We start from the raw sequence: 26,884 nt of genomic DNA on the forward strand, positions 1-26,884 counted from the left end.
GGATGATGGGGAAGTAATTAAGGCGTACCGAAAGGGACCCTATTTAAAAGCCCCACCAGCAACCAACTGTGTCCGACATCCTCACAGCGAACTGCCCTTTATAATGTGCTCGTATGCTTTCAAGCCAAGCTGTTGATGTGGCTGTAAACTGTATGGGAACCGGCAGCTGTTTCCTGTTGTATTGTTTTATATGTGTGGCAGAGTCCAAGAATGCTGTGGATGTTCTATTCCTTGCCAGAACAGTTTCCTATGAAACAACTGGAACTGTTAACAATTGTCATTCATTAATTGCTTAGTAATAAGTACTTTAATTCTTAATTGTTTTTGAATGGTAAATAGGTAGAAATCAGGAAGTGCATGTTCTAATTTCTTTGTATTCAGGCACATATTCTGTGCAACTGATCTTGCTTCTGAAAATGTCTTTACTGTGCAGAGGAATGTTCTAAATTGTATTCTCTTTGCTCACAAAGTAATAATAAGGGTTCTTTTAAAAAGAGAAACAGCAAAAAGGTGTAAAGGTATTAAAAAAAATAGAAAAGGGTGGATTTGGGACAAACACACTGGTAAATGACTGCATTTTTATTAATAAAGGGCAAATTGGACATCCGCCCGTTTGTAGCAATTGCTACATTACGTTCTAACAAACGTAGCAATTGCTACGTTTGTAGCAATTGCTACTACTACGTTAAACTGCATTTTTATGTGCAAAGAAAAGTTATATGACTGGTATTTAGAATGTTCCTCTTTATAGCGTTTTCTGTATCAGCTTTCCCACTTCATTATGATACAATATGCCCTTTAATGTGCGCTATGCAATTCTTTTACATGCACATTAACAGTTAGTTCTACTACAGTGAAGTGAAAAAGCTAATAAATTAAATATATATAACATGGACTATATGCGTCACTAAGCTTGAAACTGTCTATGAACATTTACATTTTTTTTTTATTGAAATGAGAATAATTAGTCACCTATAACAGGGACGGCTACTTATTTTCACATAATAATAAAAATAATGAGAAAACTATTATAAAATAAGAAATAAGTCTTGACAGATGTCGCTACTTTTGCCAGTTTCACATTTCAAATGTAGCCATGTGCCACCTTTGCTGTATAAGTGTTGAAAGGACAGTTCACATTCCAAGTTATAGGCTACAGGAGAGAACATATTGTAAAAGCAGTGAACCTTGCTCGTGTGTGATTTTAATGACTACTGCTTATGATTTTATTTGTTTAGAAAAGTTTAAATACAGGTAAGTAGTTAAGCACTTACCTTTATATGAAATATAAATATGATACTTAATATGGAATTTATTCTTTTATAGGAATGAACCGTACACTTTGTTCACATTTACTGTCTGTCCTGAACATCAAAAATCGAATGTCTATATAACAAAGTGTTCGGGGCATGCAAAATCATTCATTGTAAAGTTCGCGCACTGCATAGCCCATATTTGTGCTTGAGGGAAATTTGGAGAAAGCAACCACATACTGTGTGTTGCACAAATATGATTGCCATGTATACGTGGCTCTTCCCGCTGAACCACTGGTTTGTCATGCTGAAATTTCACACAGGTATAGCATTTCGCAGTGGCTGCACTTTATACCATGTTTGCTGCAATGGAATGGTGCTGCCGTCTACCACAGCTATGGTAAAAGATACATTTCACTGTAGTGGTAACAGACGCAGCCACCATACTGTTGCAGTAAAATTGATATTGTTTTGGTGGTGTAGCTGCAAATGGACGTGCATTTTGAATTGTGGATTAATTATCCCAGCATTTCTTTATTCTTATTGTGCAAAAATGAAAAATTCATCTCTTTGGAATGGTACTATTGTTGATGCTATAGAAGACTTAAAGTAGGGGTTATCTTTCCAAACATCATTTGAGTGTGCCACAGTCTTTTAGTTGCTGTGTTTGCACTGCCCCTGTAATGCTGCTGCCATTACCACTCAGTGTATCCTTCCATTACAGAGCTGTTTGAGCAGGAGGGGGATGGCTGGAGCAAGCTGGGCTATGCAAGCAGCTTCAACATGGAGCCAAACTCATTGCCTGATAATGTCGAGCGCATCCATGTTGGCTGCGTGTCACCCAATGAGTTCATCGAGAAGTACGAGAAGCTCTACAAGCCTGTTGTCATTCAGGGAGCCACCGACAACTGGAAGGCCCAGTACAAGTGGACCCTGCCAGTGAGTTTCTCGCACGCTGTTGGCATCACAACCTGCTGGAACAATTTAAAACATTGTTGAAGGCCATTTCACCTGCACTCTAGATCCTCTTTGAACTTGGTTCCTAGCATTGTCTTAAAGCAAGGATTCTCCACACAATGTGGCTTAGTAGTAATTGAAGTGGTGCACTTCTCGTACATCGGGTGACAATTGATGTGTTCGAAATGGCGAGCTGTTTGTATCGCCGGTGGTCAGAGGGCAGAGTAGTCTCTGTTTCTTGTTGCGTTTTCCACATTCATAATCATGTGGACATGGCACTTTCCTCATTGTTCGTGTGAAAGGCCTTAGATCAAACCAGTGAAGTAGAACTGACCTCCCTAAATGCATACTTTCATAGAAGAGTCATCTCAGGGCTATACCCAGGAATTCCTTTTAGGAGGGGTTTTGCAAGGACAACATTTTTGCACAAGAATCAAGCACATTGCTGACATATAATAGTATATTAAATACAGCCGAATTTCGATAATTCGAACTCGAAGGGGCCCGGAAATGTGTATGAATGAAAAGGCGTTCGAATTAAAGGAAGCTAATTAATGGAGGACTTACCTACAGTGGTGCATGTGCACTCGGTTAACAGATGAGTGGGAAGCTTCAGAAGATTTATTCATGCGGATTTACAGATTACAGTCAATGTCCAATTTTTCGGACTCCATAGGGGCCGCGAAAATGTCAGAAAAATCGGGTCGTTCGAAAAAATGAATGAACGCTTTTTACTACCCCCAAAGGCTCAAATGGCCACAAGCACATCCAAAATAGCTCTAAAGGCCTGCCAGTACACTCATTAGGCGTATCGGTGCTTGTACTGTGATAAAAGGCAGCGGGTGCACGCTTGTATAATTAAAGAAAACATACCATGTCCCGTGAGAGTTGCCCCTTCTAACTTTTCGTATGCTTCATCCCGTAACACTGCTATATTGGGGCGAAGCTGACTTCTGAGAACTGGCTTTGTGCAACGCTTTATACTTTCCGCGCTCCGAAGCCATTGGCGAGGATTACAAAGATGGAGTTGACGCCATTGCTAACAGCAGTGAATTGTTCTAATGCAAAACACTGCACCGAACAGCACGAAGATTGGTAATGAATGTCAAAGTAGCTAGGCCCAGCGTTGCCGCGGTGTGGCTACAGCTGTCATTGGATCAGCCGTTCTGAGGTGCTGCCGCGTGATTTGGCGCGCTGCTGAGAGCATTGTCGGAGCGCAGTATGTTCGAATTAACCGTCGCAAATGCTTGTGCGTTTGAATTACCGGCCGTTTTTGCCCATTGAAATACACATAACTTTGACGGGACCACAGCGTCAGTTCGAATAAACCGAAAATTCGAACTAAGTATGTTTGAATTAACGAGATTCGACTGCCTCATTTAATTTAATATAAGCATATATTTGACGTGTATATATAAGTTGTGCTAAACAAAATAGCCATGCAGTGATAATTTTGGATGGTGTCAGAGCCCCCTAGCACTCCTGCTTCTTACAGCCCTGGGTCAGCTTGATGAGCACCTGAATATGGGCTGTTCATTTGTTGTTTGTTCCTTGAGGGATTCTGCTAGATGAAACGATAATCATTCACCTGTTATTCATTGCTTTGTGTGACCTGTTTAGCATATTTAGCTAGAGGACCAGTTAGCCAGGCACCAAGTCTTTATATGGACGTACTACTTCTCTTTATATGTGTTGCAGTGAAGTCAGCACTGCAGTATGCTTCTCTTACTTGATAGTTTATGTATTCATTCCTTCATTGACTATTTGCCCAACAACATGAATGTGCAACAACATTTCGTGTTGCTCAAGTAACATTCTAAGGCCAGGGTTACATAGAAGGGAACATTGATGTTGAAAGAGATAGTGTGATGGCAGAGTTGCAATAATTTGCCTTTTATATGTCATCACTTGTACATACTCATGTGCACACCTGTGTTTCTTGGCTTTGCTCTTGACAGAGGTTGGCAAGGAAGTACCGCAATCAGAAGTTCAAGTGTGGTGAAGACAATGATGGTTACAGCGTCAAGCTCAAGATGAAGTACTTTGTCTACTACATGGAGAACAACAGAGATGACAGCCCCTTGTACATTTTTGACAGCAGCTTTGGCGAAGTGAGTGATTGTTGCTTTTGCACTTCATACAACTGTAGTACGGAAGCCTTTGCCTAAATGGAATTCAGACAGAGTTGTAGGCGTTCAGAGGTCTACTGAAGCAGAAACATCTGGAATAGGAAAGGATAGAGGAGGGGCTTCAGGTGTCTTGTGAAACAGCAGTAGTCAAGCAAAAGCTACCTCAGTGTTTCCTTGTTGAAGCACTGGCTTCAGCCTGACACATACATTGCTAGACTACTGTTGAACAAGCCTCCATCTTGCTTTGACCCTTTTGTCTTGTTTTGTTAAATAATAGTCACATTTGAATATAGTTATGCTGTCACATGATGCTTCTTCACTGCTACGAAGGGCATTTTCTCCCAAGTGCAAATTTACTGCCAAGGCACTTAATAAAACTGAGAAGCATAAAAATGTGGCTGATGGCAAGCATTCTGGGTGACAAATTTGTCATCTCTGCCGTGGCTAATTTAACCGTATGGTGTTTGCTGAGAGTCATGTTCTTAAAATACCTGCCACTGGCCCCTGCACAGAACCCTGGAGTGTCTAGCAAGACAACGGCTAATGGGAATTACTGTGTGCCATAGCAAAACCCGCTGTAGTAGATGCTTACCAGTTTTCCTAATTTATCAAAACACGCACAATGTCATATAAACATCAAGTTTTGCATTAGGAAACAGGGAAGCCACCAGAAGCTAAGTAGCGATTTCCTCGTGGAAAGTGTGTTTAGCGTCTTGACTGATGGCAGTTATACCGCTTTTGCAGAAGACCGTGGCATCTTCTTTCTGCTTACGTGTAGGCTGCATAGCTTCATTTATTACTTTAATCGAAAGCATGTTATATTCTAATGCATAGCTGCTACTATTCCTACATGTGTCAGAACCATTCTTTCTTTAGCATCTATGTAATGAGAAAGATGTGCGCCTTTGTGGTGTTTTGGCCTATAAAAATTGAGCAGAAATGTGTTTCGTCTAGTATTGATGCATTGTAGTCCAGTTTTATGCCGAGACTGAAGATGCTTTAAATGTTCATTTCCTGTGTCTAAGTAAAGGCTGATGTAGATCTTAAGGGCTATCTAATTTAGCTTTCTTTTAATAGTCAATGAATAATGCGCTGGCAAATTCAGGTGTAAACAGTCTGTTGCCCTTTTAATGATGTCTGTACATATCTTCCAGTAAAACTGGGATGGCTTCCTTATCTTTTGCAATATTTTTTTAGCTCAAATGGAGTTATGGATGCACGTAATGCTATAATTGTGCTTTCACTTGCAGGGTGTAAGAAAACGGAACAAGATCCCGGTAGGCATGTGCAAAGTATCAAACATACTAAAACATAGTGTGAAATGCAAATGCCATAAGTGCAATATAAGTGATATAGACTATTTTCCTGAGCTTTTTAATAATATCCTGCATTCTTGTGCAGTATGCCTGCATGCAAAACGCAGTAAGTATACTGAAGACACAAAACAGTAAGCTCTATTGTAATAAAAATATTGTCGTAGAAAATATATTAGAACCCCATTGATCATTGGCTGCATTTTGGTTTGGGTAACTACAGGTATGCTCATGTAATAAATTTTTGGCGACATCCCAAGTGGTCATAATTCGGAGACTTCCAACTAACACAGTTTCACATAATCTCATAATGAGATTTTGGCTTAAAACACTCCATTTGTAATAACCCTATTGATATGCGTTTCAATATAGTACTGTGGGAATGAGACCTAGGAGCTGGAAGGATAGTATTCTGCACACGATAAAATGCAAATGCGATATAGAGCGTCCAATAAGATGCACCAACCGGAAATGTATCAGTGGCGTTGTACTTCAACTGTAGGCTATTGAACTACTATTGCAGAACTCGGCACATAAATCTCTTCTTTATTCTTGGCCTGCATACAGAACTGATATAGTAAAACACAAATTCTTCACGAATGGTCTCTCCCACTGCAAGCAAGCAATTTACACATATCCCCTAAAGCAGCAAGAATGATATGCTATTTCAAGTACAACGTAAAAAAATTGTAAAATAATTGTTATGACACTAGGACTACCACAAGTCATCTGATATACAAGTTGCAACAATGGATATTTTTTGTTTCTTGTAATGGGGCGTATGCTTAAGAGGCAATGATGTGAAACTACGCACGTACTAGTGCAGTCATAGTCTTGCTTTGCACATTTTACAGTATAATTGTTTTTAACCTGCGACACTTTCTAAGCAATAACTTCGACTTCTTATATACGTACAAATACAACTTGAAGGCAGAAAGGTTATATCAGATTGCATATTATTTGTGCACTTTTGTGCTTTCAGTATGCATTGCACTACATTTTCATTGCAACTGCAAACTACTATGAAACTGTGGTCACTTGTAGAAACGGGGTACTCCGTTCCTTCTATGGTAGATAAGTTCAGTTCTATGACACCTTCCATGCAGTAATTATGTCACATTTTGTGACGTGAAAGTATGAGACTTGTGATTACATCAACTTACATGACATGCCTATGTCTTTCTTTCATATGTGGCACTCTCTTTTTTTTTGATCGTGAATGCAAGCAGTGAGTGAATCTCTAGCCTTTGTACCATTACCTGCAATATATGAGACAGTATAACAAGCTTGAGATACTGAGTCCTTCATTGCGAGAAACGTTGGTTTGAAACCATAGTTTGTTTCTTCTATTTAGAGCGAGATTGCAAATTCAGTTGCTTCAGCAGCATATATGTACCAGGCTTGACACATAACTTCAAGGGAACTGTGCTCAGTGCATCGTCACTACTCTGGACTGTGCTGTATTGGGATACCACGTCAACATAGTAGCTCATGCCACTCCTGTCATCTAGAACTATGCAGTCACCTCTATACTTACATCTTTACGGGGATCAAATGCCAACAACTGTGTTATTGTAGTAACTAGCATTGTCTTACATTGTTCTTTGCTATTTTTGTTCTTTCTTTCATTGTGTTGAAAAGGACTATTGAAAATGTAAATGTGTACCATTACAACTTTATTTAAAACTTTTGTGCAGTTGTCAGCTTTTGCTAACACTCTAGAAGTGTAACCGCTTGATTTGTATGTTTTGTTTTGCAGTACTTTTGCAAATTGTGCATGTGTTTGCTTGGAGCTTCTTTCTGTCTTATTTCAACCAATCGAATGTCTTTGTGAGTTCTTCCTTTTCCTGTTCTTGTGTTTTGCATATTGACTGTCCTGCCATGTAACATTCCTTTGTGTTTGTATTTGTGTATATCTAATGTCTTTAAAAACTGTGTGGTTAAAGAAATATGTGTGTATCTATCTATATTTACATAAAGAATTTCCACTGCACTTCAACACTTCTAGTTGGGCTTCTATGTGTTAGTCACGGAGATCCAAAACTAGTCTAAAAGAAATTGTACCGAAACCTAAACCTGCATCTTGCGCCTTTGCTTGGGAATGTGCAGGTTGCAAATATGTGTCTGAAAGCTTTCAGTGAAAGGCAGCTTTGCTTGTCAACTGTCACACAGAAGATTGCCGTTGTCACTGTGAAGCAGACATGCTGCAGAGGGAACTAACATGTCTCTGCGCTGCGCTGCAGCACTCGCGGCGTGCCAAGCTGCTGGAGGACTATCAAGTGCCTGCCTACTTCACCGATGACCTGTTCCAGTACGCCGGTGAAGAGAAGCGGCCTCCGTATCGCTGGTTTGTCATGGGCTCCGCCCGTTCAGGCACTGGTATCCACATTGATCCCCTGGGAACCAGCGCCTGGAATGCCTTGGTGCATGGCCACAAAAGGTCAGTGTTCTTATATATATATATTATTACGATATCATTGAGTGATGGGGGGGGGGGGGCTCAAGAGACGAGCCACCGCGAGAATGACGAAGAGGTTGGTCGGTACCCTTGGCACGAGTGAGTGTCAGCCTGGCTCCAGTGTAAATAGCATGTAAATAGCATCTTTCGTCTGTGTCTTTCCACACGTAACATTTCTGGTGGAGGTCAGCGATCCCTGTCCTCACCACAGAACTCCGAAGTGGTCGGCACACCGAGCTTGTCACCATGCCTCCCAGTGACGAGCCCGCCTCTGCAACGGCTTTGGCATGACCGACTGCTCCAATTGTCACGGTTGCCCCACATCGTGACCCAGGTGTGTTCTCTGGCCTGGAGGGACAGGATGTCGACGACTGGATCAAGCTCTATGAACATGCCAGCGCTAATAACAGGTGGGACCCAACGATTATGCTCACCAATGTCATCTTTTATCTCGGCGCCACCCCATGCGTGTAGCACCAAACGCATGATGACGAAATAACTAGTTGGGACAGTTTCAAAGAAAAGCTACGGGAACTGTTCGGCGACCCCCTTGGACACAAGGCTGCCGCGAGAAAGGCTCTTGCGTCTCGTGTTCAGTCATCTACAGAGCCATATGTTTCCTGCATCCTCGACGTCTTGGCTCTATGCCGTAAAGCTGACGATCATATGTCCGAAGCAGATAAAGTGGCACATGTGCTAAAAGACATCGCCGACGATGCTTTCAATTTGCTTGTTTTCGGCAACGTCTCAACTGTTGATGCCATTATAAAAAAATGCCGTTGCCTTGAACAGGCTAAGAGCCGCCGTATCTCACACCACATTGCGCGGCTACCCAACACTGCTGCTACATCAACATGTGAGGGTCGACCGTGTCAGACCACCACCTGTGATGATGTTACCCGCATTATTCGCCACGAACTCGAGGCCGCCTGTTCACCAGCCTTCTCCACGACGCCTCCCGATCCGCCAGCAACCACCGTTGCGATGATTCAGGCCGTCGTCAGACAGGAATTTGAAAACATGGGTCTGAACTCCGTGTGTTCCACGTCTCGACCCAGTGTTCCCCAGTTATCTAGCGGCCCTCCTCGTCCCCGGCAGTCCTTTTCTGCCACATCTCGCCGCAACCCGTCCGAATGGCGTACCCCTGATGACAGGCTGATCTGCTTCCACTGCTGTCGCATCGGCCACGTCGCCCGTCACTGCCGCAACCGATGGCCACCACCTCCTCAGACTTACGCCGCCACTTATTCCCGCACCTTTGGACCTTCTGTACCCTATGCCACCCGCCATGAACCCACTACCGCTGATGCCCCTGCTCCGAACCTTCGCTTCAGCTGCTCGCCCTCACCTCGACGCCACCAGTCTCGTTCGCCCCAACCCCGTCGCTTTTAATCGCCGCCTATCACCTCCCGGACCCAGCCGGAAAACTAGGCACTGCAGCTTCTGGAGGTGAAGCTGCGTTGTCGACCCTGCCCTCAAATCCTCTGCTCACGTTACCTACTAACCGAAACCTTCTTGACGTTGACGTTGACTGCTATCCTGTCACGGCACTCATCGATACAGGAGCACATCTTTCTATTATGAGTGCTGCCTTCCGACGGCGACTGAACAAGCTCCTCACCCCAGCGTCGGCACGCGTCGTTCGCGTTGCGGATGGCGGTTCTGTGCCTATCATCGGCATGTGTACGGCACGTGTCAGCATCGCCGGCCGCCACACTCCTGTCCTCTTCACCGTAATTGCTCATTGCCCCCACGACCTTATTCTCGGCCTCGATTTTCTCTCCGCCCATTCTGCTCTTATTGACTGCTCTTCCAGTACCCTTCGCCTTGAGTTGCCGATGCTCGCAGAACCTTCTGACGCACCGCACTGCCGCTTACGCTCCACCGGCTTTCTTCGCCTGCCGCCAAAGTCAATAGCCTATATTGAACTGTTGTCTTTCCCACCAGTTCCTGATGGCGAGTACCTCGTCACTCCTCTGCCCGACATCCCAATACAGTATGACGTCACCGTGCCTCACAGTATACTTACTATTACTGCGAACCACACTCGCATGCCTGTCTGTAACTTTGGATTGGCAAAGCAAATTCTACCGCAAGGTATTTGCCTCGCCACCATTGATTGTCTCGGCAACCAACACGTGGCAGCGTTATCGACCGATGGTTCTCGCGAGCTTAGCATGCCCCTCGCGCCAGCCTCGGGCGTCGATCCCAACATAAAGAAAATGGTTGCGACGGACCTGTCCTCTACGTAGGCTGAAGATCTTTGCAAAGTATTGTCGTCCTAACGCAATATTTTTGACTTTGACGATCGCCCTTTAGGCCAGACGCTCGCGGTCAAGCATCGCATTCTTACTGGCGATGCTGCGCCTATTCACCGACGACCGTATCGAGTTTCTGTGTCGGAACGCCGAGTAATTCAAGATGAAGTGAACAAAATGCTCGATAAAAACATCATTGAGCCTTTATCGAGTCCTTGGGCGTCACCTGTAGTGTTGGTTAAGAAGAAGGACGGCATGTGGCGCTTCTGTGTAGACTACCGTCACCTGAACAGCATTACAAAGAAGGACGTCTACTCGATCCCATGTATAGACGACGCCCTTGACTGCCTGCACGGTTCCAGCTATTTCTCGTCTATTGATCTTCATTCGGGATATTGGCAGATTGCTGTTGACGATATGGACAGAGAAAAAACCGCTTTCATCACACCTGATGGCCTATACCAATTTAAAGTAATGCCGTTTGGATTATGCAACGCCCCTGCCACCTTTGAGCGTATGATGGACTCCTTGCTCCAAGATTTCAAGTGGTCCACATGCCTCTGCTGCCTCGACAACGTCATCGTCTTCTCGCCAACGTTCGACACTCACCTTGAGCATCTCACAACTATACTTGATGTATTTCGAAAGGCGAAGCTGCAACTTAACTCGTCCAAATGTCGTTTTGGCCACCGACAAATTACTCTTCTGGGCCATGTCGTTTACTCTTCAGGAGTACAGCCTGATCCCGACAAAACTCGCGCTGTCCGAGAGTTTCCGGTTCCGAAGACAGCCGCAGACGTTCGAGGTTTTGTAGGGCTGTGCTCGTACTTTCGTCGTTTTGTTCCAGATTTTGCGACAGTTGCTAGACCCCTCACTAATCTTTTGAAGAAAGGCGTACAATTCTCGTGGGTTACTGCAGAAGCCGCCGCCTTCTCTCGTCTTGTCACTCTTCTAACCTCACCATCCATTCTCGGTCACTTCGACCCTGATGCCCCTACAGAATTACGTACAGATGCCAGCAGTCATGGCGTAGGTGCCGTCTTAGCCCAGCGTCAGCGGGGCAAGGATCGCATTATTGCTTATGCGAGCCGCCTCCTAGCACCATCGGAGCGCAACTATTCCATTACGGAACGATAATGCCTTGCTGTCGTCTGGGTGGTTGCGAAGTTCCGTCCTTACCTTTACAGTCGCCCTTTTTCCGTAGTCACTGACCATCATGCTCTCTGCTGGCTCTCATCGCTAAAAGATCCTACAGGCTGGCTTGGTCGATGGGTTACAGGAATTTTCATATTCCGTGGTGTACAAGTCTGGCCGCCTGCACCAAGACGCTGACAGTTTGTCGCGTTACCCTGTTGACGACTATGACTCCTGCAATATTGCCAGTGCGTCTTGCGTGTTCTTTGTATCCCAGCTGCTTCATTTCGCCGACGAGCAACGCCGTGACGCCTACATCAGAGCACTCATAGACTGTTTTGAACACTCTCCGGCCGATGCTGCTCTACGCCTCTTCGTCCTCCGCGACGGTACTCTACCGTCGTAACCTTCATCCGGACGGCTCTGAGTTCCTGCTTGTAGTACCTAAACACCTCCGCTCCACCGTTCTAGAAGAGCTTCACGACGCACCAACGGCAGGACACCTCGGCGTATCTCGAACCTATGACTGTGTACGTCGCCGTTTTTTCTGGCCGGGCCTTGCCCGTTCCATACGACGTTACGTCGCCGCTTGTGAACTTTGCCAACGACGCAAGAAGCCTTCCCAGCTCCCCGCTGGTTACCTGCAGCCACTCGACATCCCTGCCGAGCCCTTCCATCGTGTCGGCTTGGACCTTCTCGGCCCATTTCCAGAATCTACATCAGGAAACAAGTGGGTTGCAGTCGCAGCAGACTACGCGACCCGCTACGCCATAACCCATGCTCTTCCGACCAGTTGTGCAACTGATGTTGCGGACTTCCTCCTACATGATATCGTTTTGATGCATGGTGCTCCGCGTCAATTGCTTACAGACCGCGGCCGCACCTTTTTGGCCTAAGTCATTGACGACATCATGCGTGCCTGCTCAATACAGCATAAATTTACCACCTCCCACCACCCCCAAACGAACGGCCTCACTGAGCGTTTGAACCGCATCCTTACAGACATGCTATCCAAATACGTTTCATACGACCACCGTGACTGGGACCTGGCTCTACCTTACATTACCTTTGCATACAACTCTTCCCGTCTCGAAACTGCTGGCTTTTCCCTGTTTTACCTCTTGTATGGCCGCGAACCGACGCTACCACTGGACACTGTGCTTCCGTCCGCCACAGCTTCAACTAGCCATTATGCCCGTGATGCAATCGCCCATGCTGACCATGCTCGCCAACTTGCGCGCGCTCATCTACAAGTGTCTCAAGACAAGCAGAAACAACGCTACGACCTCCGTCACCGTGATGTCCATTTTGTGCCTGGCGCCCTCGTGTTGCTTTGGTCACCATCGTGTAAAGTCGGCCTTTGTGAAAAACTGCTTTCCTGTTACACAGACCCATATCGCATGATACGCAAAGTGACCAATGTCACCTATGAAATCGTTCTAGCCACGCCCACTACGGCCTCCGCTGTGACAACCAGTGACATTGTCCACGTTGCCCGACTCAATCCCTACAACTCTCCATGCACCTTGGATATTTAACAGCACCGTGATGGTGCTTTTGCCGCCGGGGGGTAATATTACGATATCATTGAGCGATGCTCAAGAGACGAGCCGCCGCGAGAATGACGAAGTTGGTCGGTGCCCTTGGCACGAGCGAGTGTCAGCCTGGCTGCCTGGCTCCAGTGTAAATAGCGTGTAAATAGCATCTTTCGTCTGTCTTTCCACACGTAACAATACAGTCGAACCCCGCTACAACGAACGTCGCTTCAACGAAATTTTCGCTTCAACGAAATATTTCCAATTCCCCGTCAGCTCGCTATACAAAGTAATGGAACAAATTTCTCATCACAACGAACCATTTTTGGGGCGCGTTTCCGCTTCAACGAAATTTTTGCTATGCGAAGCTCGATTTAAAAATATATCTTACAATAAAACAAGCATATCGCCGCCCATCTATGTACTTCCATAGGCCCACGCTGCTTTGTTTCGCTAAACATTCGCTGGACCAAACTAATCCACTCACTGAAACGCACATGATCACCGCCATAGCTTGGTGTTGATGACTATCGGGCTGGCTGCCTTGCGACAAGGCGCGGGGGCAAGCTCCCGTTTTCTTCCAATCCAATTCAGAGCCGCAACCAATCCGTTGCCAAAGGACGCAGCAGCCTGGCAACAGCAGCGCGTTTGCCCTAGTTTTTTTCACTCGTGCTTGTGCTGCTAGTGCGCTGTAATGAATGCGAGCATGGCGACTTCATCTAGAAAGCGGAAGTTCCTCTCGCTTGAAGAGAAGGCACGGATTATCAGCGCGGCATCCAGTGGCAGGAAAAAGGGAGATGTTGCAGCGGACTTCGGCATCTCACAGAGCACGCTGTCAACGATCTTGAAGTCGAAAGACGCGATAGCGCAAGCTCTTTCTTCGGGGACATCCGCGAAGCGGAAAAAGCTGACGCAAGCGGCTCATGAGGACCTTGAGAAGGCTCTGTACACGTGGTTCCTCGACGTGCGCGCAAAGAAGATGCCGGTCAGCGGAAACATGTTGCAGCAAAAGGCACTTGGCTATGCCTGTATGCTGGGCATCAATGATTTCAAAGCCAGCTCAGGGTGGCTGACCCGTTTTAAGGCCAGGCATGAAATCGTCGCTAAAGTGCTGTGTGGGGAGTCGGCCTCATCAGACGCCGACGCTGCATCTGCTTGGGCATCAGCTACTGTGCCGGAATTAATGGAGAAATATGCCACATCAGACATATACAATGCCGATGAAACGGGACTTTTCTTCGAGCTCCTCCCCTCCAAGACGCTTCACATGAAGGGCCAGCCATGCAGCGGAGGGAAGCATAGCAAAAAGCGTGTGACTGTGCTCCTGTGCTGCAACATGGACGGGTCTGACAAGCGCTGCCCACTGGTGATAGGCAAAAGTGCGAAGCCGCGGTGCTTCAAAGGTGGCAAGAGCCTGCCCGTCAAATATGTTGCCAATAAGAAGTCTTGGATGACACGGGCCGTTTTCAAAGAGTGGCTAACCGCTTTCGACCGTGACATGACGGCAAAGAAACGTAAGGTTTGTTTGCTCATCGACAATTGCTCAGCGCATAACGTTGAAGACGTTCAGCTTCAAAGCGTGGAAGTAAGATTCTTCCCGCCGAATTGCACGGCTTTAATCCAGCCGCTGGATCAAGGTATCATCAATAGCGTTAAAAGCGCTTATCGACAGCGACTGATTCAGCGGCTGGTGTTAAACATCGACACCGGTCGGGCAATCGAAGTGGATTTGTACATGGCTGTACAGATGGTCTCAGCAGCGTGGACGGCAACCAGTCGCAGTATCATCTACAACTGTTTTGTGCACGCCGGCTTTCACTCCGATGCTCAACTGGCAGCGAACTCCACGTCGGACGAGGAAGGCTGCAGTACAATTGCTCCACCCTCCACAGAGGCCAATGCGGCATGGGCAGCCCTTCAGGACTCCGGAGATGTGCCGGCCGATGTTCACATCGGCGACTACATCGCTGTTGACAGTGAAGTGCTAGCTCACGAGGAGCTGAGTGACGAAGCTATAATTGAGGGCGTTCGCCACAACGACGCATCATCGGATGATGACAGCGACGCGGAGGACTTAGCGCCACCACCTGCAATAAAAGTGATGGATGCTTTTGATGTGATCCGCAGATTTTTCGGTGCTCACGATGACGACGTCGCGATGCAACTGTTCACCGAGTGCGAAAGCCGCGCCACTGCACTCGTGGCAAAAAAAAAGAAGCAGAAGAAGCTGACCGACTTCTTTGGAAATAAATGATGTTTTGGGACTATGTGGTCCAACCTGACAGTGTTTTTGGCCTGTTTTCGCCTCAACGAAATTTCGCTTTAACGAAATTTTTCGCGCGCCCCGTCAGTTTCGTTGTAGCGAGGTTCAACTGTATTCTTATATGGTTAGTTGAGAGCTTAGGTGATTGATTGATTGATTGATTGATTAGCCAATGAATGCATTTATCAATCGGTTACTTAACAGCTGAACTGCACCTACTTTGTTCTTTTTGAATCCAAACTGTTCAGTGATACATCATTGTGGGATATTCCAAATTCAGCAGAGCCCCTTTAATGCGAGTGTCATGTGACAGTGGGTGAGAAAACATGGTGAATGATGCAAGGGTGATCAGATTTTGTCTGTAGCACTTTAAACTCTTGAGATATCTATATCGCAAGCTGTTTGGCTTCATGCGCCTGGCATGTCATTATACACTTTACGACTTTGAAAACGGGGAGAGCTGCTTCGGTGGGCTGCATGATGACTTTTTTGTTAATATATTGTCAGGTGGTGCCTGTTCCCAACGCACACGCCAAAGGAGATGCTGAAGCTGCGGCCTGAAGATGGAGGCAAACAGGGTGATGAAGCCATCACGTGGTTCCGTCTGGTCTACCCGAGGACGCAGCAGCCATCCTGGCCCACAGAATGCAAGCCAGTGAGCTCCGTTGGTGACACAGTCCTTTGCTTAAAAAAAGAAAGATATTTGTTGCGTGAAAACAATTATGCTTGTGTTGCAGCATGTGTAAGTCGCCAGTATACACATGCTTTCTAGTGACTTTTTTGGCCCACACAGTTGTGCACATACTCAGTGCTGATTATGTGCTAAGTAGTGGTGAACGGTGGTGAATGTTTGACTTACAGCTTCAAAATGAAGAGATGTTGAGTGGAATACGGAGCTCCCTGAATATAATCTTTTCTTTAATTAGGCATCTGTCGAAAGCGCATCAAGTATGGCGAGCATAGAAACTGTAGCACCATGGAGGCCAAGTTGCCTTTGCTGCACGAAGCTTTTGTGAGAAGTGGGCCACTGAGCTGGCCCAATAGGAGCTTCAATTAGCAGCATGCTCTTAATTGAGAGAGATGTTAAAAAGCTCCTCAACGCATGCCCAACATGCCACTATGTGTGTGGTGAAGTGTAATGCCATTATAATACATAATGGTTCTGTCTACCTCTTGCTGCACTCATTCTGCATGCACTGCATGTTTTCAGGTGTAGAAATTAAAGGTAGTGAAAACATAATGGAAGACATGAACCTCGACACACAGTACCAGTGTCATGCTCTCGCTTGTCCATGTCTTTCGCAACTTGCTGTTAATCTTAACCAACTAGCAGAAGTCGACACCTTACAGAAATGAAGCAAAAGGCTTTGTCTCTGGTTAGAGTTATTCTATCTCTAGACTGCTAATTTCATGTATCTGAAGTTTTCTTCTCTTGGCACTGATGGCAGCACTTGGCGTGTTGTGATGTCTGTTCACATGTTTCAGCTCTCATTCAAAAGCAGCAGTCATGCTGTAACCCACGATAACAGCATTGTCTTAAATGCTGAACTTCCTTGTTTCAGGTGCCCTACACCTCTCGCACACATTTCCCTTAATGTCACAATGCTGTTGCTCTTCTCCTTATAGCTGGAGCTTGTGCAAAAGCCCGGTGAAGTGGTGTTTGTGCCGGGCGGCTGGTGGCATGTGGTGCTCAACCTTGACCACACCATCGCGGTGACGCAAAACTTCTGTAGCCGCACCAACTTCCCCATAGTGTGGCACAAGACGGTGCGAGGAAGGCCAAAACTCTCGCGCAAGTGGTACGAGGCACTCAAGGTGAGCGGTGCAGGCATGTTCCACATTAGTTAGTGGTGTGACTGCACTGTACAGTGTCTGGTTTTGCCTTATCCCAGTCCCTGTGTGATTTACTACTGTCCTACATTGCAGAGCAGAACATTGCTATAGTTCGTGTAATTCATGCTGGCATCACAAGCTACAAGGGAAACAATTCAATTCTCGTCTAGCTTGGCTAAGCCTTGTTTACAAGATCTTTCTGTGGCCAAACTTCCTGTTCCTTTCTGTGGGAGGTATGGACGAACAAAACGAACAAATTTGCACTGGCATGAATAACATATGAATTATGGCCCAATTATTTACTTCTTGAGCAGTTTTGCATGTTAGAAAAGTGGCTTTTCTTACTTATAAGCCCCCATTATAGTGGATGCTTACTTTGTCTTGAATTCTTTACTGTAATTGGGCTGTACAGTGAGAAAAATGAGGACTCTTTGCTAAGTAGAATAAGGCAGGGTGTCCCATGTAACTTGTGCCAAAATTTAAATATGTGCGAGTGCTACGTGGCTGCACAGAGCCCAGGTAACATTTTTTACCATTTCTTGGAGCAAGTCAGATTATTTTTCTATTTTGCCTAATTGCACAATTAGTTATTATCAATTAATTAACTTCTAAAATATTATAGGCAGAGCGAAAGTGTCAGTCAGAAAATTGTAGGTCATCATAAAAAGTTCTTGATCTACCTTTCCGTTGCTCTGTACATATTATGCAAAAGCTTTATAACAAGCCTGAAAAAAAGCTGGACACGCATAAAAAACTGCTGCACAATTAGTGGCACAGTACTTTTATTTAACTGGCTTCGCTGGCTACTTTCAGGCTTGGGGAAAAATTTGGTATAGCATATATTGAGCAACAAAAAGCTGTATCAGGAATTTTTCAGGAAGGTCTATAATTTTATCGTTGACACTTCTGCTCTGAATGTAATATTTAATGAAGTTGATTAATTAATTACTAATTATGTAATTAGGCGATATACAAAAGATAGTCTGACTTGCTTCAAGCAAAGACAGACAACATTGCCATGGTTGTGTCCAGCTACATGGCACTTGCATATTTTCAATCAAAGCTTTCTTTGCCTCTTCCTCCGAATTTTGCACTGCTGCTGTGTTCTTGCACGCCACATCGGAGGGTGGTTCAGAGCATGTATTTACGTGAAAGGAGTGTGGCAGAGAAGAAAGTCGATGTGAGAAACTCATTCGGACCTTTCCATCATGTTGCATGTGCACAATGCCCTCTGAAGCGCCGTGGGTGTCACCACTTGCAGTCTTGACAGCTGTAATTATTCGTGACCCCACACAAAAGCATTGCAGAAACTGCAGTGCTTACCTTTGCGTAGATGTGTGCAAATTTTCGGAAAGTTTGAATATTGTCGAAGGTTATATTTTTGTTTGTATTCGATTTGAAAAATAGATATTTGAACATGTCCGAATATTCGGTTGGATGCGAATATTCGAATCAAATCGAATATATTACTGGCGCTACAGGAGCAAACACGATTCTTAGAATTTGTTTCTATCTAATATAAGAATATTGGGGCGATATTGTGCTGAATTTGCGATGATGTCGTGCTATCGAAATTTTGCCTGTAAATCACACTTAGCCACTAAACGCCTAAACATTGCGGTAAAACCAACTTCTCAGTAGCAAGGGGCGTGGTGTTGCACACAAGGGTGCACTCTTTTTTTCTTTCTTTCTTTTTCAGCGCCACCTTCGATTCTGAGCTTATTGCTTGACAGCAAGTGTAAGGAGGGATGATTGGAACAGGGTCAAATGCCTCTGATTTGATGGGCATTTCATGCGTTATAATAAGGCACAGGCTGGCGAGGATAGCTAGCAGGAATTACTAAATTTACCAAGTTAACATGAGCCAAATGCACGATGCTTTATTGTAATAGCTTACTAGTTAGTTTTTCTAAATATTGACAATGTAATTGCAATGTTCCACAATAATAAATTAGCCCAACTTGCTAATAAATGCATGTGCATATCATTATTCAATATTCTATTCAATATTCGCACATCCGTATCTTTCTGCTAACATGCAAGTCCAGAGGGGATGTGCATAAAACTAGAAAGAAGGGGGACAGTAAGCCAAGATTGGGCAGAACTGACGCAATTGCGGAACGAGTAAATAACAGACTTGTCACTTTTGCAGTTCCCATATAGGGGGAGAGGGTGCGAGAGGGAAAATATGACATGAGAAGGCAAGGAAACAGTGGTTGCGGGCAAACTGAAGGTACGGTATGGCACGCTTCTGCTATTTCTGAAAAATAAAAACCATTCAAATTTATCAAGCAGGCAGCTGATACAGGGCGTGCAGAAGATGCAAAGCCACATTAAAACATAATGGGGTCTATACAACACTACGAAAGTGATCGCGTGTCAAATCAACACCTAAGTGCCCGCCATTGTAGCTTGACGGCCATGGCATTGCACGAGATCATGTGTTCAATTCCAACCACCGCATCCGCATTTCGACAGGAGCGAAATACAAAAACGCTAGTGCACTTAGATTTAGGTGCATGTTAAAGAACACCAGGGTGTCAAAATTAATACGGAGTCCACCACTATGGCATGTCTCATAATTAAATTGTGGTTTTGGCACGTACAGCCCCATAATTCAATTAAATTTTAACTCTTCAGCCACAATGCGATGTGCCATGTGAGGCAATGATAATGCTCAACCCTCTCAGAGATTACGAACAATGGCGCGCAACAATGCCTCAAGCAAATACGTCACCCTGTGTGTTCTGGGCACCACACAGCCAAATAGCAGTGGTGCACGCAAGGTAACATTTAACACTTACCTGTCTGTGGGAAATAGGCAGTTTATGGGTAGTCTAGTAAACCATTTTTTTGCTGCTACAGCAAATGCTTGCTGTTAGAATGTATGGTATCACTTTGTGCAAGAAGAAGTGTGCTTTCTAATAGTATTATTTTCAAGCAAACATTTGTGAAAAATTCTTTGAAAAAATTATTTAATAGAAAATTTTGTAACGAGAACGAGATTACTCATCAAAAACATTGATGCTGCTTTGCACCAAGAGAACAAAGAAAAATTTCGAAATATACCTTTTGAACAAAAAGGCTATATAGAACATTCCTGCAAATATGAGCTTTCTGTCTACTGAAGTTCTTTATGTACAAAGGAAAATGTAAACCCTAGTGGCTATTCGGCGGTTCATAAGAGCACCGCAGCGGCGTTTGTAAACCGCCGGGGGTCAATGCGGAGCACAATGCCAAGGTCCGCTCCCAGCTGTCTTCTCGCGCAAAACACTACTTTTTTGCACCACCGCGGGGAAGTGGTCCTGCCCAAACAACATTGGCACCCTGCAGATAAGAACTGTGAACTGTGACGGATATCTTTTGATCTGAGCGTGGCAGCGACGAAACGGTTCAGAGTAGAAAACGAAACTTGTCGTCGGATAAGTGTTGACGTTCCAGGGCTATTTTACGCACTTTTGCCGTCTGTGCTGATGTCAGATGTGTTAAAATCATCTTCCGAGTCCGTGCTGCTACCACTACAGAAAAGTATGATGCAGACTCATCGAACTGCGTTGAAATTCGCCGTTTCCGAAGGGCAGCTACATGTGACATTGATGCCATGTCAGAAGCTACAAGCGCTCATCACGCCCGTCTAAAAGGCGCTTTAAAAATGCCCTCCCCCCCCCCTCCCTCGGTAGGAAAAAGAAACAGGAAAGCAAAACTAGAAAAAGTTTCTCTTTTAGGCGCTGGATAGCGCTAGCTGTCTGAAAGCGCTTCAAGCATGGCAAAATTTCAAGTTGAAATCATCGGTAGTGGGTTAACGTTGGGTATAGGCACAGACAGGAAAGTGCTAACATCAACTCACCACTCTCATATTGGACTGAATGCTGAAGAAATTACACATTCGCTGTCAGTATCACTGCTGGTTATTGTCAATCAAAGCAAACAGCATAGAAAGCTTCACTTACATTGATTCCCACAGTGTGTGGGATCTGCACATCTTTTAATATTATGACACAAGTTACGTGGGAAACCCTGTCCAATGTCTCTTTCACTGATTGCAAAGTGAGAACGGATTTGTTTAACTGCTTTTGATGTACAACGTAACGAAATTAGCTTTAATAATTTGACTAAGATAGAAGCAGGTTTTTGAACTCTCACTGTTTCATTCTGGTTTTGTGTTCTCTTGACCAGGAGCATAGGCCAGAGCTAGCTGCTGTTGCTGACAAGGTGGATGTGTCTCGGGACTCTGGTGTCGCCTCGGACAGTTCGTCGGGATCCAGTTCATCATCATCAGATTCTTCCTGCTGTTCGAGCTCCGACGAAGACTCTGGGAAAGGGAGCCTAAATGGCTACAAACGCAAGAGGTGCTTTTTGCAGTTTCCTGAGAGTTGACGTTGCTTCACCATTGAGCTCTGTGCTCTCTTGGCCTTCTTGGCCAAGTTCTAGTCGATCACTTGTTCCTCATGCATGCGCTTGTTGTTCACGCATGCTCGTCCTCCATTTGTACTGGCAGTTTTATTATAGATGGCCATAGTAGACAGAAGGCCATCTATCTGTGCCAAACGGGCACTTATAGAGAAGAAATTTGTGGTGCAGTCGACTAAATGCTTCAAGCCCTTCAGAGTGCCCTCACAGCATGCCTTCATGTGGCTGGTCCAATCTGATCACCCAGAACATGTTCACCTGGTCCATTCGGAGTGCTGCACTCCAGCTTGGAGCACTTGGAAGTGCTCTCACCTTCAAGCTCAGAGTGCGACAGATCTAATGGAATTCCAGTCATGTAGCGCCTCTAATTGCTTTGGAAGAAGCTGAAACCAAAATTTTGCTTCTGCATCACTAGAATCTAACTTGATCTGTCGAATGCAACAAACTGAATTCAAGTTGACCCAGCACTTGTCTCACAAAAGCATTTGTTAATTTTAAATGTAAGCGTAGACCACTTATAATGTAAGTCGCCAGAGTCATGAATTTGTGCACAATAAGCAATACCACACTATCTATGACCAAAAAAATGTTTCTCAAAGGCTGTGCATGTGCAAAACATGTAGACCAAGCATGTAGACCAAGGGCAACACCAAGCAGAAAACTGGAACTAGGCTTCCCTTCAAGCCACTTGTGGCTTTGTTTGGAATATGTACAGACAGCTCTCGTCACTTGCGAAGCATAGTTGGAGATTGCATTTGCTTTATATCACCTATGTGATGCCACTGCAGCCAGAGATCTTGAATCAGTCTGTTGCCTCTGAACATGCTTTTAAAGAAAGGAAGTCTGGCACCAAAATTCTTCTTCCTTGTCCTGCACTTCTGTTCTAAACCAACTAATGATGCTTGCTGCCAAACATTCAGCTGGGGCTAAAGACATGTAGCCAGAAACTCCGTACTCAATACCAAAACTACGCAAGAAAAAAAGATGTTCTGGTTTGTTGCCCGTAGGCAACACTTATCCATAACTGGTTAATCGCTGCTCGCAGCCAACAGTCCCATTGCTTACGCTCGCCCATCTCCTCCACTCTCTCTCTCCTGCTCTGCGCTCTGTTCTGGCCCAGCCTACCACCGGTGGTTGCCCGCTGGCACTGGTCGTTCTTTGGGCTCATCTGCAAGTGCCTTCATATCTATTGGAATCTTGTGTTTGTAATTCCATGGCAAACCTATGACAAAAGGTACGCAGTGCTTGTGATGGCTAAAGTACCCGTGCTTACAGACACGTGTTCATCATAGCCACATCGCACAGCCATTGCTTTTCGTTAGGCTGGTGAGGATTGGAATCGTTATCGCTGGCTTTCAGGTGCTTTGATGCAAGATGCCGATACAGTCGAACCCACTTATAATGATACTGGTTTGAACAGTATATTGGTTATAACAATGAGAAGCTGCTGCACCGTCAACTCTTGTATGTTTTCCATAGTGAAATAACCCGCTTACTACAATGCCCCAATGCCGCATTATCAGTTGTAACGATGTAGTCTGGCTGCTGGGTATCTGAGCTGAAAGGTAGGGAAATGCGAAATACTTGAAAGTAAAAAAGAAAACAAGAAATTCGAGCTGCTGCACTATGGGCCACTGCTCCAACAACCGCTGCACGCCTTTCTCCCGTCGCCCTTACATCCCTGCGAACAAGAATGGGCTGCGCCCATAGCTCTGCGCTGCGCCACTCTCCGAAACACGAATGGACCATGCCAACTGTGCCGCTCCCAAATTGCTCGCTGGCTCCTTATCATTCAGCGCAGTTCTGCAAACAGCTTAAGTCGCTCGCGTACATCTTTGTTGGTTGCATCGAAATCGTTCCTGGCAAAGCAGTTTCTCAGCCTCGTTTGACTTGCCGCCAGAACGGAAGATAGCTGATCCGTCCGCTGATCATCGGCAATGCACGGCATTGCTGGTGAAAAGAAAGCACACAGCTATAGATTTGGAAACTAAGTGCTTCTAAACGATGAGGTGATTTTCGCGAATGTGCTTGCATCAGATAGCAGCGGCGACTACAGCGGGAATGACACGGTAGGGCAGGCTGCCTCAACGTTGTCCTCACCGGAGGTCAGGCAGATGATTCAGTGCCTCTGGTGCTTCGTTTTCATGGGGATCTTTACGCTGCACTACGTGGAGCACCTGGATGCCTTGGACAAGGATCTCGGCAAGCTTCGTGTAAAGCGTGCAAGGCTGACGGACATAATGTTTTCTTGTGCAAGCCAGTCACAAGTACATTGTGAGATGCTTGTGGCGATCTTGCTTCAGCGTTTCTTCTGGCTTTCTGAAGCTGACAGGCTGCCATGCAACCTTCTCGCAATTTTTAAAAGGCACCTTTTGAGGCCTCTAAAGCGATGCCTCGGCGGTGCTCGCATATCACCTGTGACCCCTCTTTGCAGTTGTTATAGCAGTGCCATTCTTTAATGCCGACAGCTACAGCTTGTTACATGCGATTGGAGCATCCAAGGAAGCACTTAAACATTGGAATGCTATCGGCAGCCGGATGGAGGAAGGTGTTGGGGAGGGGCACTAGGCCTCCCCACCATTATAGTTTTCTCACATCACCTTTGCCATTCCCCATTTTGATTTTTTCATGCAACCTGGTTATAACAATTATCAGTTATAACAATGGAATTTTCGTGGCACTTGAATATTGTTATAAGTGTGTTCGACTGTATACCAAGTAAATGTCAATACACATTGTTGCTGGCAGTGCCAGCAATTTGAGTTTGTTACCTTTGTAAGGTTTGCTTATGTGCCAGTTTCCTGAGCCCCTATGAAGCCGCTTAAAATCAGTGTTGTTGAGTTTTAGGTATTGTCATTTTGCTGTTAGCCTTAAATGTGAACAGAATTCTCAATGCTCCAGTGTTGTGGCTCTGCTATTGTTTCTTATGCTCTTTTTTTCATTATTGTATGTTTTTTTGTGTGTAACTCCAACTGAATTAAGCACATGGTGGGCTGTAGCATTCATGTAATACATAAACACTTAAAATATTCTCGCAAGAATTGGCATACTTCATGTAAATTGCTTCGGAAGAGACAACATAGTGAGGTTGCTAAGCCCTTACAGGTTCCTTGGTCACAGTAATGTGAAAAGGTCCTGCTAGTGTACTTAAACTGTTAATTATTTGTGAGCCCACTCTGAACTAGGGGCTTGTAAGGGGGCGAAAACGTCAATTCACATGCACACACATGCATTCTTACTTAATCATTGGCTGCAGTCCTTCTTTCATGGTGCCTGAACATATGACGAAAGCTAAGGCCACATCGAAATTTCCTAATTCCTTTCTTAGCTATTTCTGATGTATGGCGTAGATTATGAAGCGCTACTAGTTGACTTGTTAGGCATGTCATGATGTACAGGATGTAATGTCTTCTGTATTGGGTGCTGCGTACCCTGGAAGCTCTTGGGACGGCATGCATTTTGGAGCTCAGAGATGCAGTTTGCACTTTTGTTTTGGAAACATTGCTGCATATCTCTCATTACCAGGCTACATGGCCAAGTAATGACGGAACTTTAAAAGAACACTTGAGACAAACATCAAGTCAACTTTTCGATTTTAAATGTTGAATGCATCATTTTTACAAGGAACAAATCTTTTATAGATTAGAGAAAAATGGGCAGCATTGGCGCTACCTCATGAAGATACAAAGGCATGTTTCAGTGATACATTATTTCCTGTCTAGTGGTCACACACTCGTAATAAAGCCATAATTGTATTGCAGTTGAACTTGTAAGACAGTGTATGTAGTTTGGTCTGTTTTATTGGACTTTCCTGCAGCACTCACTGACACACCTCTTCACATGTCAGCTGTATATTTGTGGGCATGTGCTTATAGTCCTCTGTGCAACCCCCAACAATGCATGATCTCCGAAATAACCAGCATAAAGTGGGGTTCCTTGACACCGATGTACGAATCATGTAACCCTGCTTGTTTCGTTTACAACTATCTTGATTCTAAGAGACAAGCTATCTGAGAATTTTTTTGGTGACCACATCATCTCTCAGCATAGAACAAATGCTGACAGACCCTCTAGACCATAATCTACCACTCCAGCTAGTCTCAACATTTGTCATAGTGTTCCTTTAAAGACAATGAAAGAAAATGCTAATTCAAGCCGAATGAGCGAGTTCTACTCTACAAATGTGTAACAGAGGCCTTCTTTAGCAATATTATGGTGGGATTAGATTTGAGTAAATAAGTTGTAGCACTGTTCCCACACTAGACCCATCCAGTCCATTCCTTGAGAAATGCTCTAAGACCGTTCTATAAAGAGGTCAGACTGAACTCATCAAGCACTTACTTGCGGCAAATACAAAAGACGGCCACAGCTTGCTCAGAGTAGTCGATCAATCAATTAACCAGTTTATTTCCAGTTTGTTGAAAACTGAGGGTGGCAAGAGAAAAGTAGTGTGACAACACTGCTTGGCAGGCCTTGCCACCTCTGAAGGCACAATCATGATAACAGCGCTAGCTCATCAATTGCTTTGTGGTTGTCGGAAACCACATCAGAGCTGGTATAATGTAACAATTGTATTTCAATGCAATTCTTTTTCACTCTTTGTCAGTGGTCTGAACGGTGCTCTGCCTACACTATCAGATCAGCCGGCCGTGAACAACAAATGATCCACATGATGCAAGGAAACTAAAGAAGTAACAATTTGAATGGGAGCTTTCTCTCTACATTTAAATGCGAGAGCATTTCTTTGGCTACCCTGCTTCACTTTCGTCTGTGTACGTGGCCTCGATATGATAACCACATAAAAAGAGTTAAGAAAATCTAGCCCCTATGAGGAATTGAACCTGGGTTTACAGCGTTGTAAGCGAGTGCCTATTTTCGGTGCCATGGCAACAGTTGAGAGAGGCGTGGATACGTGCAACAGTAGAGTGAAAGCACCGTCATGCTATCACAGTATCGAAGTGCATGCATGACACCCGCATGGAGGGATAGAAAGTCTTCAGAGATGCAGAGGGTGTTTTGCCACAAAAGCAATGAAGCCAAACGGATTCACCACCATGCTTTACTGAATGGACTGTAATTGAAGTTGAATAGAGTACGTGGGCTGTGTAGATGGGGTCTCTCATCGCAGATGGGTTCTGCTGGACACATCTCTTTTTTATCTCTTTTTTACATTGCTGTAACACGAGTGCTTCAAAGTGATGGCCTTGGTAGAATAAGTCAATGGTTTGTGGAATGTTCTGCAAAAGTAAATAAGCAAATGCATCAATTCAGAAAAAACGGAGTGTGATCTGAAAATGGATGTGCCGTAATCACACTTTAGCTGCAGCATGGCAAGTGAGAC

At 44.9% G+C, this 26,884-nt stretch overlaps 1 protein-coding gene across 2 annotated transcripts in view; it reads left to right on the plus strand.

The window, feature by feature from the left end:
- Positions 1-26,884, plus strand: part of JMJD6 (Bifunctional arginine demethylase and lysyl-hydroxylase PSR) — a 31,296-nt gene that overhangs the window by 1,345 nt on the left and 3,067 nt on the right. Inside the window, exons 2-8 of one of the 2 annotated variants that reach the window (XM_075671803.1) lie at positions 1,978-2,192; positions 4,169-4,321; positions 5,590-5,616; positions 7,896-8,092; positions 15,808-15,955; positions 16,927-17,115; positions 21,310-21,482. In XM_075671803.1, coding sequence (XP_075527918.1) covers positions 1,978-2,192; positions 4,169-4,321; positions 5,590-5,616; positions 7,896-8,092; positions 15,808-15,955; positions 16,927-17,115; positions 21,310-21,482 — 1,102 coding nt within the window. The remainder of the gene's footprint in view (positions 1-1,977; positions 2,193-4,168; positions 4,322-5,589; positions 5,617-7,895; positions 8,093-15,807; positions 15,956-16,926; positions 17,116-21,309; positions 21,483-26,884) is intronic. The other variant, XM_075671804.1, reaches the window with a different exon arrangement.

The sequence above is a fragment of the Dermacentor variabilis genome, chromosome 10 (assembly GCF_050947875.1).
Source record: "Dermacentor variabilis isolate Ectoservices chromosome 10, ASM5094787v1, whole genome shotgun sequence".
NCBI classification, from domain to species: Eukaryota; Metazoa; Arthropoda; class Arachnida; order Ixodida; family Ixodidae; genus Dermacentor; species Dermacentor variabilis.